The sequence below is a fragment of the Neopelma chrysocephalum genome, unplaced genomic scaffold (assembly GCF_003984885.1).
Source record: "Neopelma chrysocephalum unplaced genomic scaffold, ASM398488v2 Primary Assembly neopelma1_24, whole genome shotgun sequence".
Classification (NCBI taxonomy): domain Eukaryota; kingdom Metazoa; phylum Chordata; class Aves; order Passeriformes; family Pipridae; genus Neopelma; species Neopelma chrysocephalum.
Window position 1 is genome coordinate 1,588,288 of NW_020897693.1, and position 16,291 is coordinate 1,604,578.

The 16,291-nt window shown below is 41.1% G+C and overlaps 1 protein-coding gene across 6 annotated transcripts in view; it reads left to right on the forward strand.

Annotated features, from left to right (window-relative positions):
- Positions 1-16,291, forward strand: part of BTBD10 (BTB domain containing 10) — a 28,081-nt gene that overhangs the window by 10,078 nt on the left and 1,712 nt on the right. For 5 of the 6 annotated variants that reach the window (XM_027699570.1, XM_027699597.1, XM_027699588.1 and 2 more), the window contains 6 exons: positions 9,335-9,528; positions 10,191-10,476; positions 12,685-12,787; positions 13,524-13,644; positions 14,723-14,920; positions 15,784-15,894. In XM_027699570.1, coding sequence (XP_027555371.1) covers positions 9,335-9,528; positions 10,191-10,476; positions 12,685-12,787; positions 13,524-13,644; positions 14,723-14,920; positions 15,784-15,894 — 1,013 coding nt within the window. Of the gene's footprint in view, positions 1-3,449; positions 3,768-9,334; positions 9,529-10,190; positions 10,477-12,684; positions 12,788-13,523; positions 13,645-14,722; positions 14,921-15,783; positions 15,895-16,291 lie in introns of those variants that run through there. The other variant, XM_027699560.1, reaches the window with a different exon arrangement.

Genomic DNA, 16,291 nt, shown 5'->3' on the forward strand with positions numbered 1-16,291 from the left:
TTTTCACTCCTTTTTCCTCACTTGTTCTGAGATGGGCAATGTAACGGAAAACTCGGAAGGGAGAGATGAGGAAAATAAGGACTAAAAATATAATGCAGATGATCCCTGGTATCTAAAGAGCCTGACAGGATGAATTCATGTGGTGCTAAAGATGACTAACTAATGATACAGTCTTGTTTGTCTGAGCTATTACAAAAAATTCTTTAAGGTAATTTTTGTTTAAGTGCCCAAATAAGATGGAACCAAATGTTGCAGAACCATAAGTTGACTAAACGGTGATGAAGGTTCAATAAATGGCCTCTGAATCCATGTTTTCATTATTAGGTATTGCTGGTCTGTATTTTCTATTTAATTTTTCATCGGTTATTAGCTTCCCATGTGTCATTTCTCTGTAGTGCTGCAGTTTTTGTTGTTGTTGAAAGAGTTTAATTCTCTTGTACTAAGTACTTTTTCTGGAGTTGTGGTAAAAAACCTTTGGCTTAAATTTGCCTCTTCCTTCAGATTTGTTCTGGATTTTATTTTCTAAATCTGCTTCTGTTATAATCCCTTTTGATAGTTTCTTCTTTGTTCATTCTACTTGAATATTATTAGACCCAAAGTCTTGCCTGCACTACTGCATTTCTGAACAAAATGTGGCTGTGCTGTGATTCTGTTGCTGTGAATCTTCAATCTTCGAAAATATTCAATTCTTTTTAAATCTTTTCCATAGATGAGAAGTTATTGAGCATATGCTAAATGCTGAGATTTTTTCCCCCTAATATAATATTATTTTTGCATGCTGGGAGGGTGCATTCATGGGTTGTGAATGGAAATGGCACTTGTCTCAGCATTTTGTAAGCATGGGAAGCATCCCCAGAAGGGTCCTTTTCTTGTCTCTGGAGTGATATCAGACTGCATAATCTGTTTTCCACTGTGGGACAGGTTTTATTGCTCTTCATGTAAGCTGGATTTCTGCAGTGGAACATTTTCCAGCATGGGGCAGGCCCACAACAATGTATGACATGAAAATAATTAGGCCTGCTTTTGCCATGGGCTCGGGTCATACTCTGGGTTGCTGTGCACCATCTGCTGAAAGTTCACTGCAAACATGGCTTAATTGCAACCTGGGACTGGCAGATCACAATCTCCCCATCTGGGATCCGTAGGCACCAGGCTGGAAAGCCCTCAGAAGGAGCTGAGACGGGCTGGGAAGAGCTGCTCTTGGAATCTAATAAAATGGGGTGTGCTCAGGGATAACTTTCAAAACCCCTAGTCTATTGATGTTTTGTAAGGTACCTAAGATATAGTGAGTGATCTTAAACGGTTGTGGGGGTGGGTTTTTTCTTCCTTTCTGACATCCTTCACTTCTGAAATGACAGCTCACGCACATTGCTGAGAAGGAAAACTCAGCGGCTTTCCGTGCAAAAGCACACAGTAAATCCTTCTGAACCTCTCCAGCACACAGATGGCCTTTTCCAAATAATGTCAGATGTTATTTGTGGTGAACTTTGACATCATGCAAAACTTGATCAGACCCTGATGTTTAATTGGGGCACAAAGCGCTTCAGAGGTGAAATGATTATGCTCGGAACTAGAATTTTTTTACAGACAGCTCTTCTCTTCATTGGTTGTACCTTTCATCTCTGAGAGTAGAAACTACTACATGCAGTGTTTGGACCCAGTTCTTTTGAATTTGAACTTCTGAAGCTAGTTTTTAGTAAAAGGAGGTACTTTCCAGTTCCAAGGAGGAGAAAATGCTTCTGAGTTTCTTGAAGTTTGATTTGTACCTAACATCCATTTTGAAAATGGAGCAGGAATTGGTATATAAGTAAAGATAACCAGGATTTGTTTATGAAGGTCTTGGGTTTGAGTAGCTTGGCAGAAGTCATAAGGTGTGAATGTGTTCCCTTTTAAAGGTTAAGTCCTTGGTGCTTTAAGAAATCCCTTTGGCGACTGAACACCCCAGTCATGGGATTCTTTGTGTTGTTTCCTTCCTGAAATGGAACTGGATTGCTAAGAACTATATTACTCATGGTTGAGAGAACCCACTGAAGACCAAAATTATGTGAATATTAAAGAATTTTGAGGGAGGAAAGTGTTGACAGAGTTTCTGCATTGAGCTGAGGGAAGATCCTGTAGCACTCCCCAAATTAAGCAGTGACAATTCTTTCTAAGGGCTTCCTTACTGGAGAAACCCCATATAGAGAACCAGTGCTGAAAGAGCCTGCATGCACTTGCACTTTTTCTTACTGCTGAGGGACTGTTCTATTAGAGGCAAAACTGCCTGGGAGAGGTTTTTCCAGCATGCTTTCCATGCAGCTTATTATAGCTGTGTCTTCCATGGCTTATTTTGAAGGGAAGAAAAAGCTTACGAGGCTGATGGTTATTCTTTCCCTGGGGATAGTGGTTGTGTGATCCCTCACAAGACCCTAAAAACAGAGGAAAATTCACTGGCTCACGTCACTGAAATTGTATGAGCAGGAATTTGCTTTCCATGTCCAAAGAGCTGACTCTTCAGTCTACAATGCCAGTGTTCTCCTGCCTTTCTAATCACAAGTCTCTTGTTTGCCTTACTGACTTCCCTCTTTATAACAGCAGTCATTTGCTGAATAATCCCCCTTAATTTTTCGGCTTTCATCGTATGACATCTTGATTTTTATTTATTTTAAGAATTACTTTTAAACTATTCCTCCAGTGCATTGTGGCTCCTGAAAGGAGCCTACAGACATTCTAAGAAGAATCATTTAAATAAAGCTGTTGCATAGTGCTTACTTATCCTCCCCCAATGAAATAACCTTTGAAAAATTTTACCCTGACTTGTGTATACATTTTTCTTTGTTGCTTTTTGTGCTCAACCTGTCAAGAATTTGATGATCTGTTGATGTGAAGATGCACATCAGGGATTGGTGAACTGATTCTGATCAGTAAACATACTGATTAGTGTAATTACATACTAATAGTGTTTAGGTTGTCACGAAGAGTAGTACATTTTTCCTGTCTTAAGACTTGCTGGGAAAGGGATGCTGGTGGTTAAAAAATGGAGGTTGTGCAGCCTTGTTCTCCAAAGGTTATCGCTGTACCTGCTCGTGAACTCAGCGAAAGGTGAATTCATTTTAAATATTAATCCAGCCAGACTTTACAGGGACAAATCAAGCGTCCCCTGGAACTCGCAGGGGTTTGTCTGTCTGGAGCGATCAGGAACGCAACTGGAGATGTGACAGGGGAAAGTTAGCGATAACCCTTCGAGCCGCGGTGGTTGTTGCCGGAGCCCGGCGAGCCGGCAGGGCCAGAAATAGCTCCGCAGATGGTCCCTGGCGCGGTACCCGAGCAGCTCCCGCCGCTCCCGCTCTTCCCACCCTGCCTGTCAGCGCCGGTGCCCAATGGCTGCGGACGGATGGGGACGGCGAGCCGGGATTCGGCTCGCAGGAGGCGGCGGGGTCAGACGTCAGCCGTGCACTACGCATGGCTGAGTCAGGGACTGCGAGAGACTGAATCGAATTAATATCCACGGGGCTTGGCAGCTCCGAGCACTTAATGGACTGCACAGCCACAGTTCCTTATCCGGGAGGGGAAGATGATGGAGGAGAAAGTGAGGCTCGCTGATGGTGCAGTGGACTACTGAAGAAACGATGGAAATGCCAAATATGCTGAACTTAACAAGTAATGCCAAAGGATGCTGATCTGGCTTTCAAAGCTGCCTTATTGGAAGGAACACAATTCCTTTGTGCTCTGATCCCGAAATTATTTCCATGCTTTTGTGTTTCTTCCCTGATAGACACAAGAGGAAGGTGCGTATCTGTTAAGAGGAATGAGCTGTGGGCATTATTCAGGAGAAGAATGAGGGAAAGTGCTGTCCTTTGTGTGCACAGGTCAATTGAAATGTCTGCTGACAAAGAACAGACTTCAGGGGGAGGAAGAGGGGCATAAGCCTTGTCGTTGTGTAAGTCCTGGCAGGATGAGCAGAACAGATTCCTCCTAAAGCCTTAGAGCATGGTATCTGTAACTTATTGTGTAGATAAAGCTCTACATCCTCATTCTACAAGTGTTGATTATGTGAATCATTCTAGGAAAGGATTGGATATAAGTTTATATTTTAAGAAGAGTTAATCTAAGTTTTAGAAGATAGACAGGGGTGAAAAGGGTGAAAACCTTGGTTAATATTGCACTGCTGTCTCCATTTATTTAAGGTTTCAGGGTGGTTTTTTGGGGAAATAAGGATATTGGTTTAGCACTATAATTTTGTGTGGACAAGAGCTGGTTTTATAAAACATCTATGTTTATTTGGCAGTATTCAGTGGGATGCACATGGAGTTTTTGTATTGAAATACATGCTAATTGTTTTGGCAGTAGAATTAATTCAGTTTAATGACTTCTTTTAATAATTAGTGATATATTCAGAGCAATATGTTGTTATGCATAAAGACAAACTGAAGCTCTCCTTCCACAGATGACTCCAAAGCATCATTAAATTGAAGAGCATTTACATTTTTTTAAAACAGCTCTTTCCTTACTACAAAAATAGGAAGCATTACCAGTATGACAAGTGTGCCATTTTGATGGTACTTTTTTTTCCTCCTTCACATCATATTAAATAGATTTGCTTAAATAAAACCTTGAGCTTATTTGGTTTTCTTCATAAGGCAGCTGCTTTTATAGAAATTGTCTCATCCTTTACAAAGGCAGAGCTTCCTTCAGCCCTGACTGAGGGGGAAAATGAATTCTGTCACCAACTTGAAGTTCTTGAATGGGTGCAGTGCTCATGTTCCAGTGTTTCTTTGCAGCCAGGAAAAACTGTGTATTGAATTTGTGGAGATCTGCCTGAATATTCAAATATTCATGGGGTTTTCTGGTTGTTTTAGTTTCGTTTTGGGTTGTGTTTTGCTTTGTTTTCCCGTGTAGGAAAGTAATTGATAAAACAATGCTCTTCCATTTTTAAACTTTTGGGTACAAGGTGGTCTTACATATATGGTGCTTTTTCCAGCTTTAATGAATGAGGAAACGAGGCTGTGGATTTAAAATGTTGGTTTGGTTGTTTTCTTTTTTTACTCTCTTATGCTTTAAAATTAAATTAAAATATTTCATTAAGCACGCAGGAGAAAATCTTGCGTACAGGCTGGTGCTGCCTGTGGCTCGCCCAGCACAGTGTGCAGCTGGTGGTCAATTAACTGAGAGTTGATTTTGCAGCTACTTCTTTTCATGGTGAGCTGGAGATCTGAAGCTGTAATGACTGTTTTGGAGACTTGAAGTGTAATGCACAGTGCAGGGAGGGCACCCCTGGGTGCTGTGTGATGAAATTCCAGGTTAACACAGTGTAGCACCGGGTGCTGCATGAGACCTACGGCTTCCCCACACTTTCAGTTCTCAGTGGTTCACTGTTCACTGCTGTTTAGGAAGTCCTGGTGCTGTGTCTGGTGTGCATAAAGCTTCTGTCAACCACAGGACTTTCTAACTGTCTGCCTGTTCTTTCAAATGGGGCAGCTCTGCTTTTGTCAGTCCCGTTTCCACTGGTGTAGGTGGGTAGGAAGCTGCATCAACACAACTGTGGAACTCCCCAGCGAATGCCAATTTGTCTTGCCGGCATCACTGGGGACCAGGTTTGTAGTTAGTCCCTCACATTGCTGGTGTGGAGAGAAGGGTTTTTGCATTTCCCTGCAGAAACATCCTCCTGGCCCCAGGGGCTTTGTTAGGGGAGAAAAATATATTATTAACAAGTCCTTCTATCAGAAAAATCAAGGTTGTTTGGTAGTTCTGTTGTCTTCATTTTTTTGAACACTCGCAACTTACTCTAAAGCTTCTTCACAGGAAAACAGAAGTCCCAGGTGGTCTTTCATATTTTCAGCTGATAGAGTAGCTCAGTGACATAGTATTCATAGTCAGGGTAAAGCCAGTGCCTGTCTTTTCTGACATGCTAAGCTCCACCTCTTTATTTTCTCTTTGTTCAGGTTTAAACTCGTGTTAGTTGCCTTGTTTATTGTAGAGATAAATTGTATTTCAGTGGTAGTATTTGTCTGAGTGCTCATGCTGGTGAACAAATGGAACTCCAGGTTTTGTCAGGTATATATCCAATGGATCAAAGAAATATTTTTTGTGTACTGTGACTCAACAGTGAGGGGACTTAAGATTGACATTCTAGATGTCACTGTTACTAAGATGAATGAAGATCCATGATTCAGATGCTGCTGTGTCAAGCTAAACTGCTTGAATTCTCAGAAATCTTGCCATTTTGGCTTGCATCTTATGACTAATAGCTGATGTGCCAGTCTCACAATTAGCATTAATCTGTGCTTTAAAGGGAGGACAGTACAACATAAAAGCATGCAAATGAGTGGTATGGCCAGCTGCAATTTGAACAGCTCTTTGAAATTATTTACTAATCTGTCTGTCTCAGAACCCATTGATTTAGTATTTGAGGATGGTGTCCCTCTCCAGCTGGCAGCCTCTGCCTCTTCTGTAGTGTTGTGCTGAATTGATGGCTCGTGTGCCTGCACTCCAGAGGGATGGCAGCAGGAGGACCTGTGCACGCTGCCCCTCTCCTCCCAGGCTCACTGGCTGCTCCCACCAGGGCAGGAGGAGCCCCAGTTCCCATCCTGGAACAGTACAGCCCTGTGTGGTCCTTCCTGCAGGCACGACTCGGGAGGAAGTTTGGTGCCAGCTGAGTCAGTGTGACTTCCTGCAGCACCTGTTTTCCTCAGCTCCTGTAAAGAGATCATTAACTTGGGTTCACCCTGTTTCACTGGGAACTATGAATCACTGCTAAGAGGGTAATGTGGCTTTAGATGGCTTTCTGGATTAAGAATCATATTTTAATTGCCTTCTCTGTTAAAGAGTAATTCGTGTCTGCTCTACCAAAAGGCGTGATAAGCCTCTGTACCCTTACAGTGCTTCAGTTCCATTTTCTAGTGTGCTTCCCTTATTTAAAGCACACAGAGCTCTTTAGCTGCTGAGAGATCGTGAGTCATGCATTTTGATACTATAAAACGTGGCACCTGCGAAACTCTGGTGTCTCACAGCATGGTTAGAAAAGTTATCAGGTCTGGGATCAAAGCACTGCTTGAACAGAGGCCTGAGCACACAAGGCTTTATAGGGATTCGTGGAGATGTTTTGTCACCAGACTGCTGTTTGAGTACCCCACACACATACACACCCCTCTGTGGGGTTATACCATGATGTGCAAATATAAATGCACAGGTGAGATAGTTCTTTAAAAAAAAAGAAAAAAAGAGCATTTCTTGGTAAACTTAGCTGTAGTAGTAATGAACATCATTCTGTACAAACTGGGGTCAGACTTGGGTTTCAAGTTAGATTTTACTTATGGGCCGTAAATCCACTTTTCTGATAATTCCTGGGCATATTTTGTGCCTGTTAAAATGGTTGTATTTTGTATGCGTGTAGATACCTATTGAAGGAAAGGTGCAAAGGTTTTCGTAAATTGCTGATGTTTTTGAAAGGGAGGTTTGCAGATCTCACTCTTGCAAACTTGTGCACATTTCACTTTCGTGATACAGAATTTACCTCTCTCTAATAGAGCAGTAAAACAGCTAAGAAGACATGTAAGCCACAAATGCTGTATATCTTAATACCTTCAGAATTGCACTGGAAGTCCTGAGGAAAAGTCTATTTCCTTTTAACAAAAGTGGTCGGATCATCTTTATTCTTGGACTGTAAATCTGAGCGCTTGCAGTTCTTCTACCTTATTCAATAGACCTTTGGCTGACTTCACATCCTGAAGATGCATCTCTTACTGCAGCATATTTTGAGCTTGGCAGGAAAGAGGATTGCAGTAGATTCCCTCTGCACCAAACTTGTGCCTTATCTGACACGAGATTCATTCAGATGGGGGGGGGGAGAAGCTTGTGTTCCTTAGGGAGAGGTTTATTGCTTATTCTTTGCATTGTGCTAAACACTCATCTCTCACAGCCTTTTTGTTCTGAGTTAAGCTCCTCTTTTTACCAGTCACTGAAACATCTCATGCAGACGTTCACTTTTTTGAATAGCCTTCATTTTTTTTTTGTCATTACTTCTAAGCTATTTATAAAGAGGACATTCTGCTCAAGCTGCTTGCACAGTTCATGCTTTTAAAATTTGTTGTGCTTTTCTTAGCTAGGTCATCACTCTTGCCTCTTTGTGTTCTTGAATCCTACAGCATTCCTTGCACTCACATTTAAGGTCTCTTGGTAAGAGTTGTGGGATTTGCAGGCTGCAGGCTAGTGGGGCATTGATATTCCTCTGGGAAATGATGACTCTTCTTTGTCTGTCAGCCCTTGTGGCTGGGCAGACATCTGTCTGGGTTATCCAGTACCTAAGGCTTTTGGGAATTTCTTCAGTTTAACCCATAAATAAGGACTCTTGTCACACCCACTCTTGGAAGATAAATAGCAAAAGAACTGCTTTAGGAATTCCAGTGGGGTGCAAGGATACAGATATATCTGTGCTGTCCAGACAAAATTTTCTCTTTTAGAGAGTGCAAATAAAAGATGTAAGTATTTTTGGTAAAATTCAACAGTAGCTGTTGGAAGATGATATTTAATTTTTAGATAGTTTCTGAGAGTTCTGGATCTTGAACTTGACTAGTTTTGCTGGCTGGTTTAATAGCTGCAAAATGTAATCAATATCTTAAATTGAGTAATGTAACATAACTTAATCACAGTCTAAAAAAATCTTAAACTATTATCTTAAAATTTGCTGGTTTAGAACAAATGTCCTACTTGTTGCTGACAGTCTGGTAGGTCATGGCTTTAATAGTGTAGTTCATATATTTGCTGCCTGAGTTGTGGTGGATTATAATTGTCCCTTCTAAGAATAACTGAAAATACAGAAAAGAATGTGCATAAATAAACTCCTGGCTGGTGTGTGTGGATTTATCAGCTAGCTTAAGGCTGGCTACCTTTGGAAAGGGCAAGTAGCAGAAAGAGTGTGAAGTCAGTGCTAAAAGCCCGTGGTCTGAGAAGGGTTTTCCGGAATAGGTTTCAGTGGAAGAAATGACCCTAACTTTTCATTTCATGGTTTGATTAGAGCATTTTAATTTAACAGCAAAAATAAAAATAAAGTGCTCGGTTGTATTTGATTTACCTGTTCTGGGAGGAATTGGTGTGAACAAGTTCACAGGCAGGCTCAGCTGATCAGGTGGTGTCTCTGTAGATCACACAGCAGCAAACAGGTAATTCTTGCTGCCTGCTTCATGTTCCAGATCACTGTTCATGTTTGCAAATATAAAGATGAATACAACATAAGAAGTGAGGTGGATAACCTTAATCTTGGAAATATGTACGTGGCATGTGATTGCCTGGAAAATTGAAATGTACAATGTTTCTGAAATGATGAAATACTGAACATTTCTCTTATTTCTGTTTTCAGCACCTCATCTCGTGTCGCTAAAGGAATCGAGTACACAAAAATGAGCCTCCATGGTGCCAGTGGTGGACACGAGAGATCAAGGGACAGACGCAGATCGAGTGACAGATCTCGTGACTCATCCCATGAAAGAGCAGAATCTCAGCTCACTCCATGCATCAGGAATGTTACTTCACCAACAAGACAGTATCATTCTGGTGTGTTCAGACCTATACCATCTCAGGGTGGAAATTCTCTAAACTCGATTACGGTTTTGTTAAAAGAATACAGTAAAAGGTGTTATTTGTTGATGACACAAAATACAGATTTCTTACATGTGCCCTGGGCTGAGAATACCCTTTTATGGTAGGTTGTAACTTTTTTTTTCAGTCTGCAGTGCTCAGTCCTACACGATGCTTTTATTTAGTCCAAATTACAGGAACAGTCTAATTTTTCTAAGAAGATAATTGACTTAACACTTCCCCTTTACTGTATAGGGTCTAGGTATTTGGAAATAGAGGAAACAGGGATTTTTTTTGAGTGACAAACTATGGTTTGTTTTCTTTGAACTACAGCACTAAGCACCAGCTGTGATGCATAGCTTCTATAGTGTGTCGAGTTGCTTTTTCAGTACTGGAATGTTAAATTTTCCTTGTAAAGACTTCAGGGAGGTGAGGTGGGTTTGACGTCCAAGTGACACAAACTTCAGGATCTCATATATGGGGGTTTCTTTAACCAGAATAAATTTAACCGAAATAGTTTGTAATTAAGTTATCAAGTTGATGCGTTTTATGCTTGGAAAGACATAAAGTGCACAGAGCTTGTGTAAGTCTATAATTTAATTTCCTGTTCTTTCTCCCTCGCCTCGTCCCCGCTGCAGACCGAGAGAAGGATCACAGCTCATCCCGACCCAGCAGCCCCCGCCCCCAGAAGACGTCCCCGAATGGTTCCGTTGTCAGCATGGGGACCAGCAGCAGGAACAGCAGCCAGTCCAGCTCAGATGGGAGCTGCAAGGCTGGGGGGGAGATGGTGTTCGTGTATGAGAACGGAAAAGAGGGAGCTCGGAATGTGAGAACTTCGGAACGAGTAACGCTCATAGTGGACAACACCAGATTTGTTGTAGATCCTTCCATCTTCACTGCACAACCTAATACAATGTTGGGCAGGTTTGTAACTTCTTTGGGGTTTTTTTTGCCTTAACCTCCAACTGTTAGAGAGCCATTAATGCTTTTAGATATTTAAACTGCTTAAATAGCTGTTGAACTCATAGTGCTACAGCTGATCTTACTAATGTTTACTATTACCAATATTACCAATGTCTTTAAGTAAAAATCAGATGCAAGTTCTCCTCTGTTTTTGCCAGAGAGGCCAAGGGACATCTATTACCTAGAGAGGAAAGAGCTGATGAGTAAATTAACATTTCATGATGTGCCCATTTCCTTCTGTCTTCCTGGGCATTGCTTCTGTGTTCAGTCTGCCTCATTCTTCCTCTTGTTTTCAAAGCTTCATAGAACAAAGTAGTGAGTGTAGATTGTCTTTTTCAAAATAGCAAGGAGGAAAACCTGATTTTGCTTAATGGGCCTACCCTGACAACATTCAAGCTCAACCCATTTACCTTCTGAAATGATTTTTGGAGAGGGCAGTGTCAAATAGTTGGTATAACAGACCTGAGCCTCAGCAGAGAGACCAAATGGTCAACATTTGAATAAAAGTCCACAGTATGTGTGTAATATTTTCTGTAGAAACTTTAATGAGCAACATATTTAACATGTTTATTCGTGGGGAAAAAGATTCTGTACTTTATAATTCAGTACTTTTACTTGTTTAAATTCTGCCTGATTTTGCAATGTCCAAGCACAGAGACCACCACTTAGAAGCTTGCAGCAAGAAAGAAATGAAGGTTTACATCTATGTCACTCTTGATTTGGCTTTTTCATTAAAATGTGGCTGTTTCTTAGCACATGAGGGTATAATCATATTTAAAATACATATATATATATAAAAATCTGTTTGACAAGGTACAGGTAATAAATATGATTAAACAACTTCTGCTCTGGTTTAAATGGCCAGAGTGTGGGATAAATAGTACCTTGGTTTTAAGAAAAGTTGGGGAAGAGTTACAGAGAGAGTGAAAAATGCTTCTCTGTGTAAACTTTCAAGGGAAATAAATAGAAGTAATAATTTAAGATAAATCATTAAGGCATTTTTATATGTACAGTACATGCATACATGTAAATATCTAGACAAACTGGAAAGGTACCAGTTGAAGTTATGCAGTGAAATAATTCCCTTTTCCATGCCCAGCCTCAGAATAAGCAGTGCTGCCTAATGCACTGGATTTTTTTGTGCATGTGTGATGCTGAGTTATTCTCCCTTTGGGATTGGTTCAAGGAACAAGCTTATTTTATCTTCTGCTAATTGAAAAGTAGGTTAATAAAGGTACGGAAATACTGCTCTAAAATGCAGGTTATTTATAAACCCACTTTCCCTCAATGTCAGTTCACAGGACACTAAACAGGAGCAGCTTGACTAATCTGTTCTGGGAGGTAAAAGTTACTATAATAAGAATGCATTATTTGCCTTAAGCTTATATCCTGTTACGCTGCTTTTTTCTGAATATTATTTCTTGTCCTGAAGAGTGGTCAGAAAACACTTGTCAGATCATTAAGTGAAAAAAGTTGCTTCCTTTCTCCATTATAAATGCTCTCAGTTACACCAACTCTGCTGCTTTGGGCTGTGTGTATGAGAGCAAACCATAGGGGAATGATTGTAAATAAAATAGGGAGTAGATAGCAATAGTTTTTGTGAGCACTGTGTGTAATTCTCTATCAGAGGTGTGTTTTAAAAACTCAGATACTGTTTGGGACTTGTAGTGTTTCCCTTAGTCTCACTTTCCTTGCATCCTAGCAGGGAGAAATAGGCTGCACACGCCACCCTTGAGTACATCTCTCTTCTATCAGTTTTATTTTACCTTTTGAATTAACTAAATCTTTCCAATGAAACTGAAATGTCTTGATATAATGAGAATTCCTCAACAGAACCCGTTCTTTTGTTGCATTGCCCCACAAATGCCAAACACTTGTTTGAGGTTCCCCCCACCTTTGGCACTGACAGGAAATGGCCTGGTCTGACTTCTATTGTGCTTGAAGGACAAGTTTGGATTGAAGAATAAAACTAGGCTTTCCTGAGTTACACTGCCCTAATTTGTTTTCTGGTAGTCCTGCTAAACACAAACCAAACTGAACAGTTTGTGATATAGAATACACTGGTTTTTCCCTGACGTTTTGTTACAATTTTTGACACTTCTCTGTTTTACCAAAACAAAAAAAATCATAGTAAGGAATTCTAACCAAATCACTTTCATTCTTGAGCAGGATGTTTGGGTCAGGCAGAGAACACAACTTTACACGTCCTAATGAAAAAGGAGAGTATGAAGTTGCCGAAGGAATTGGTTCCACTGTGTTTCGTGCTATTCTGGTGAGTTTCTGTTCAGACAAGCACTGTGAGTATTGGGAGTCATGACTTCTTGATTTAGCCTTACTAACATATCTGTGCTTTGTGGATGGCATAGGTACTGCTCTTCTGTTGTTTTGTAGAGGGGGGAAAAATGCTTGATCTGAAAACCCCCCCTGGGTTTTCTAGACACGAGCGTGTGACAGCCAGGGAGAGAGAAAGCACACATGAAACAAACCAAAAAATACTGCCTGCCAGAAATCAGTTCACCTCCTATGCATCAAGTTCACCAAATTCAGGTACATTCAGCCCTTCTTGTGCTGAAATTAGGTGAAACAGAGTACTAGAAGTTAATTTACTGCAGCTAAAGGAGTAAAGCAACCTTCAATCTGAGATGAAAACGGCCGCTCAACGTATTTCATATCTACACAGAGAAGCAGAGCTGCTGTACTGCTTTGTCAGCAGACTTGGAATAGCAAAAGCTAAGGGAAGTGTAGATAAAAGACAGCTTACGTGCACCAAAATGATCAGTATTAATAGTTGTCACTTGAATAACAATTTTAACCAGAACCCACCGCTCTGAACACAGCTCTGAAAATGGACAAATTTGAGGACAAAAAGACTCACTGTTTCACGTATATTGCTGTCTTACATTTTAGGGGCTTTCTTTGTGGGGAAAGCATCATAAATGAAATGATTAAATGTTTCTGTCGATGGGTGTTGAAGTGCACTGTGTTTTTTGTTTGCTGCATTGCTGCAGGATTACTACAAGACTGGAGTGATCCGCTGTCCTGATGGGATATCCATTCCTGAACTGAGAGAAGCCTGTGACTATCTCTGTATCTCCTTTGAGTATAGTACTATTAAATGCAGAGATCTCAGTAAGTACAGGATTTATTAAATCATTGGAATTTTACAGACTGATTTAAGCAAATGTGTGTGTGTGTGTGTGTGTGTGTTAATTCCAAATCGTATGCTTTACTGAGGTAAGGAAGGTGGCTGACACTACGTGAACAAAACCCATCCCTTTTTGCCTCTTATGTAATAAAGCCCCAAAGCCAATGGATATGTGTTTTTTTGAGATATAATCTTTCTGATATTTCAGTATCTGATTCTCTGCTGGGTGTCAGCCCTGTGCAATTCTTACACCATTGTTACATTTGCAGGACAGATACAGTAACACTAAGTGGTATCTTTTTGTGCAGAGGACAGGGAGATGATTTATTCAGCTCCTTGCTTAACAGAATTAATCTGTCTCCCCAGCAGAAGCAGCTCAGCTTTGCTGCTGGTGTAGGGTGTACCAATGTTCCCAGTATGTACCATTCTCTTCAGCTCCTTCCATCCCTGAGCACAGCCCAAGTTTTGGCCAGTGTTTAGGAGAAGACCTGGTCCCTGAAATCTCGCGGTGTGTGTGCAGAGCAGGCCAGGCCGTGGCATTCCTGGTGGCAGGGCTCTGTGGGACACCTGTGCCTTCCCCAGTAGTGCCGTGGCCTCACCGCCTGTCACTGCCCAGTCACAAGCTCAGAGCACTCTGCCCCTCAGCACAGGGATTTAGCAGGTCCTGCTGAGAGGGCTCTGAGCAGCTTTGTTTTTAAGCTACTGCTTTTGAAATGTGGGTTGTGTGCTCTACTCTTTCAGCAACTGGCTTAAATAATGTTTCTTTTAGGAAAACAGAGTGTCTTGCACAAGTACCAAATGTTTAGCAGTAGTAAAAGAGGAAGAAGGTCTCCTCAAAGTCACTCCTGTCTGACCAACCTTATGTTAATATCTGCAGGATAGTTTCAGCTTCTGGTAAACATTTGAATAAGTTCTGAACCTACACAAACTAATAGACTGAAGTGTCTTTACACTTGTCTGCAGAAGACACCACAAGATAAACGGAACTGCTGTGTTTCTTACTCCTGCCTTCATCTTTTTACCAAGCTTTCAAATGTGCCTGTGCTTAAAATTTTCTTCCAGGTGCTCTCATGCATGAATTGTCAAACGATGGTGCTCGCAAGCAATTTGAGTTTTACCTCGAGGAGATGATCCTCCCCTTGATGGTCGCCAGCGCCCAGAGCGGGGAGAGGGAGTGCCACATTGTTGTGCTGACAGATGATGATGTCGTGGACTGGGATGAAGAGTATCCCCCACAAATGGGAGAGGAGTATTCACAAAGTAAGTTTATTATCCTGGTTGCCACCAAGCCACCCATGGCAGAGATAGCAGTGAACAGTAAATCAGCAGTGCTGATTTAAGTTGTATGTAAGCACTGCTAGCAAAGTCTTAACAACATCCCTAATGCCTCAAGAAATAAAAACCTCTCAGTTTTGGTAGTTCTGCTTAATATTTTGCTTCATAGAAGCGTATGTTGCTTGCTGTGTTCAAATCTAATTAAAAAGAGGAGCTAATTTTTATTGTTAAGGTATTTTCAGCCAGTGAGGGGGAGGAAATACCAACTTCTTTCATCAAGCTCTTTCTGGAAAACTCATGTTTACTGTGGAAGAACAACTAGAGGATTTTTGGGGGGAAAAAACCCAAGTGTTGTTATTTTTTAAGTATTACAGATGTGTGTTTAGATGAGTTTAAGCACCTGTGAATGGAATGCTCTTCCCTGCACCCGTGCTGTCCTTGTAGCTGAAGATGTTCCTTCACTGTGATAAACGTGGAATTCGGGGGGGTTTGTGAGGGCAGGTGGGAGCTTGAGATACTCTTTGTACTCCAGTAGCACAAAATCTTCTTGGGAGTCTCTTCAGAGTATTACAGTTTTATGTATTGTTAGTTTTTTTTTAAAATTTAAGAAAACCAAAATACCAACACAAAAAATGATGGGTTTGGAGGATGCAAACCTGCAGCTGTTCTCAAATAAGGGAGGCTCTTTGTGAATATAGATCAAAGGTGGTTGTTCCAATGTAGTAACACAATTAGCTCACGTTTCTAGGGCCTTTATGTCTCAAAGATGCCAATTAAGAAAACCCCCTGCTCTAATTAGTTAGGCACACACTTGCCTTTGACATTTTCTCACTAGAATGTATTTTTAGTTATTTACAGCACAAAGTTGTATAGATTCTTCAAATACATTGAAAACAGAGATGTGGCCAAATCGGTGCTGAAGGAAAGGGGGCTCAAGAAGATCCGACTGGGCATCGAAGGTAAGGGAAGCACTGCTGGCACTCTCACTCTGGGCTGGAAGGGCTGCTGCACTTCTCTGAGCCTGGTCTGTAAAATTCCATTAAGCAGTCATAGATTTTTGTCATGAATGCAAGAACTGGGTTTCTTTGCATTACATTTTTCCTCTGATTGTTGACCCAAATATTTTAGAATCCAGCCTTTATAATTAGCAGGATTTCTCTCCTTCACTCACCACGTTGTCATAGTTACGTTTGTAATTTGCCAGCCAAAAGCAAATGCTTTTAACTGGTTGTGAGCTCTAAAATAAGTCATTTCAGCTGAGCAAGGTGGGAGCCTTCAGGCTGACATGCCCTTCAGCTGAACAAGAACTGGCTCTGTCTATAATGCCGGCTAATACCAGATTATTTCTGCTGGCAC